Here is a 3,467-nt window from a genome sequence, read left to right on the forward strand (position 1 = left end):
CTGGCAGCCCCACAGCTGCCCTGGGCCCCCAGCCACACAGGGGGCCAGAGACACCCCACTTATCGGTGCATGCTGGGTGCTGGTCCCTCCTTTGAAAATCTGCCAGAAAATTGGCAGTGGTTTTTCCCTCAGAAAAACTGCTCTGACAAAACAGATTTTTATTTGCAGCAGGTTTCAAGGGAGATACCCAAAGAACAAAAAGAAAGCATCCCACGGTGGGGGTGAGCACAAAATTTTTCGTTTTCTGAAACATTGTGACATGATGTAGAGCTACAACTACTGGTGGGTGGATTTTTTTCTGGCTGTTGCTGGAGGCTGCAGAGCTGATGTGCATGCCTCAGCCCCACAGTCCAACTCTGCAGCAAATGCTGTTGCCTTCCTCTGCCTTCCGCCTTCCTTCCCACATGGCTCCCGGATGGCTTGGAGCTCCTCACTGTGGGAGCAAGCACCCCTGTGATAGGGTCCTGTGTGTCTCTGACCTCCAAGCAGCTCCCACGTTCTCTCCTGAGGGAAGGCTTACCGAGCTGTCCAGGAAGCCGTTCCCATCAGTGTCGTAGAGGCGAAACATAACTGGAAGGAGAAGAGAAGCCAGCTGCTGGTTAGAGCCCAGTCCTGGGGCAAGCCTGGGGCATCTAGCTCGGTGCTAGGGCTGCCGGGGCTGCCAGGTGGGAGCAGCACCACATCAACTCAGCCCAGACGAGATGTGACCTGAGACCATACAAGCTTGTGGGGTATGGGAGCAAAGCCATAGACCCTCCAGCTGCCTCTCTGCTGGACATAGATGCTGGCAGGCAGGAGCAGAAGGGTGATGATGAGTGGGTTCCCCAAATGGTTTTAATGTTTCAGCATTAAAAAGTGAGCAGGAGCATCCAGGCCCACACCTCTACTCGGGCAAAATACCCAGTGATGCTTCCAGCCACCAGTCCCCCCTCCATATGGTGTGACTGGCAACCTGGGGCCCCAGGGTCTCACTTACATTCCAGCTTGTCCTCTGCCCGCCCCCTCTCCAGCAGGGACAGGTAGCAGACAATGTCTTTCAGATGGACCACCTGGGCTACGGTGACAGCGGGCGGCAGGGGAGCGGCTTTCTGGGAGCTGTGGCTCTTCCTCAGGCTGAAGGGTAACTTCTTCTCCATGCTCTTCGTGCCTGTGGGCAGGGAGCGGGGGATGAAGGCCATGCACAGGGAGACAAGGAGCCATGTCCAGCTGGGACGCAGGGCTGGCAGGGCACAGAAGTTGTGGGCCTGGGTGCCATCACAGAAGCAGGGCTGGACACATGAAAAGGGCACTGGGCTAGGTGCCATTGCAGTAGCAAGGCTCGGCACGTGAAGGGGACAATGGGCTGGGTGCCATCGCAGGAGGAAGGCTGGGCGCTGCCAGTCAGTCCCCAGGGCACAGACCCCCACACCTCTGGCACTGCGGGCACATGCAAGATGAGCGACAGAAGCCCACAGGGACTGCTCTGCAAGGGACAGGCACCCAGCCAGGAGGAGGGAGAATTTCGGCTGGCAGCAGGGTGGCTCGCTGTGGTGCCAGGACAGCCCACACTCGCGGCTGCCTGTGCCAAAGCAGCCTTCAGCAGATGGCTGCTCCTGGCAGAGGGGCCCTTCCCAGTGCTCTTCTGGTCAGTGGCTGTGTGGCTGGCAGGAGCTAGGCTGGAGGCAGCCATGACTCACCGCTCGGATCCCTCCTCGCTAGGAGCTGCAGCCAGGTAATTAAGACATTGACCACGGGTGTTCTGCAGGGTGGGATCGGTGGCTTAAGTTTGCAAAGCAAAGGTGTCAAGACGCCAGGAACCTGCTGAGTTTGGAAGGTCAATGCCACCATGTGGGGGACCTCACCAGCTGCACTGACGGGGTGAGGTGCAGCTCTGCCACTTGGGAACTGGGGAGGGCTTGTCACTGCCCATGTCCCCCATGGAGCCTAAGCCAAGCTCACCTGGCGACTGAGGGCTGAGCAGCGACCCAGAAGAGACCTTCGAAGAGCCCAAGGAGTTGTGAGCACAAGAGATGCCAGTGGTGGACTTCTGGGAGGAAGACCTGGACCAACTCGGGGAGGCATTGCTGATCGATGCCGGGGTGAGGGACACCGGCTGCGGCTCAGCTGTGTTGCTGTGGCAGCTCTTGGTCTCAGAAGTGTGTCGTCCCAGGGCACTTAAGAGCATTTTCCCATTGATCCCTGCAAAGCAGACAGATGCCTGTGGGGACCATGACACCAGGGTGCCTGCACGCAGCAAGTCTCTTCCACCAGGAACTCTGCCTGGGTGCTGGTCGCTCAGACGGGGATACTCTTTGCTAGCCACAAAGCAGAGTGGCATCCCGGAGCTCTCCATGGGGCACTGTGAGCAGCCCCACACCCTCCTGACTGACCCACTGGCTCCCAACAGCACTCCCATCCCTGGGTGCCAGCCACGAAGCTGCTTGTGACCAGGCAGGGAGGAGGTGGTCTCCCACCATCACGCCCCAGGGTGGTAGCCAAGCACCCAGGGAGGGTACTCCCTTTTCTTTTGCAGTTTATAGTCCTTTCAGCAGCTGTCTCCATGCGCTGTGAATCCACCTGGGCAGGGGCCAGGGGAGGCAGGAGCTGGGTGCCCAGCATACAGCCCCCACTGTGGGTGCAGTTGCGCATTTGGTGGCTGCCCACACCAGTACCTGTGACAGGGGCACGGGCCACCTTGGTCTGGATGGCAATGCTGGCATTGAGTGACTTGCGCTCTGAACACCCAGGGGAAAGGGAGGAATCAGTGCAATGATGGAGAAGGAGAAGGCCTCTCCTCCTCAGAGCAATGTTGGGTCCCTGGGATCCCCATTCGTTGGATAGGACAGAGCTGGGCCGGGTGCTGGCCCTAGTGACACCTGCTACGGGTGCCACCCCAAAACCTTTGTCCCTGTGGGGTGGCGTGGGAGTGAGCCCAAGGTGCTGTCATGCCACAGTGTGCCTGGCTGGGTGGGAGGGACAAGGCTGGCTCACCAAGGGTGTTGACCTGCGAGATGCTGGGGCTCCGGCGCTGGGTCTCAGGTGAGGTTTGACATATCTTACGCTTAAAAGAGGTGAAGAGGTGTTGGCAAAGCTCCTCAGGCACATCTGCCTCCAGGTAGGTCTTCATGAAGAGGCGAAAGCCCTCATAGTCGATGGGCTGTGGAAGAGAGAGGAGGAAGATGGAAGTGCCCCAGCCACTCCACGGGGGTGCAGAGCTGCCAGCAGGGAGCCCTGGGACCTCCTCATCAGGCACAATAGCTGCAGAGCCCTCCCCAAAACCACCAGCTTCCCATATCCCAGCAGTGGGATATAACCTAAAGGGACCCAGAAAGTCAGAAGCAAGGCCAGAATTCCCCAGTGCTGGCTGGCTGCTGGGGGCCAGCACAGCAGAACCAGACCAGGGGTGTTCAGAGCACAGCTGGGAGTCACAGCAGCTGGGGCAGGAGGTGGGGGAGTGGCAGGCAAAGTCAGGGACACACTGGGACATA

The 3,467-nt window shown here is 59.1% G+C and overlaps 1 protein-coding gene across 1 annotated transcript in view; it reads right to left on the minus strand.

The window, feature by feature from the left end:
* Positions 1 to 3,136, minus strand: part of LOC104498561 (diacylglycerol kinase beta-like) — a gene marked incomplete at its 5' end in the record, with an annotated part of 15,934 nt that extends 12,798 nt beyond the window's left edge. Inside the window, 5 exons of the mRNA XM_010141958.1 lie at positions 521 to 570; positions 977 to 1,147; positions 1,939 to 2,178; positions 2,652 to 2,714; positions 2,971 to 3,136. Coding sequence (XP_010140260.1) covers positions 521 to 570; positions 977 to 1,147; positions 1,939 to 2,178; positions 2,652 to 2,714; positions 2,971 to 3,136 — 690 coding nt within the window. The remainder of the gene's footprint in view (positions 1 to 520; positions 571 to 976; positions 1,148 to 1,938; positions 2,179 to 2,651; positions 2,715 to 2,970) is intronic.
* Positions 3,137 to 3,467: the final 331 nt, after the last annotated feature.

This window comes from Buceros rhinoceros, unplaced genomic scaffold (assembly GCF_000710305.1).
Source record: "Buceros rhinoceros silvestris isolate BGI_N320 unplaced genomic scaffold, ASM71030v1 scaffold16398, whole genome shotgun sequence".
Classification (NCBI taxonomy): domain Eukaryota; kingdom Metazoa; phylum Chordata; class Aves; order Bucerotiformes; family Bucerotidae; genus Buceros; species Buceros rhinoceros.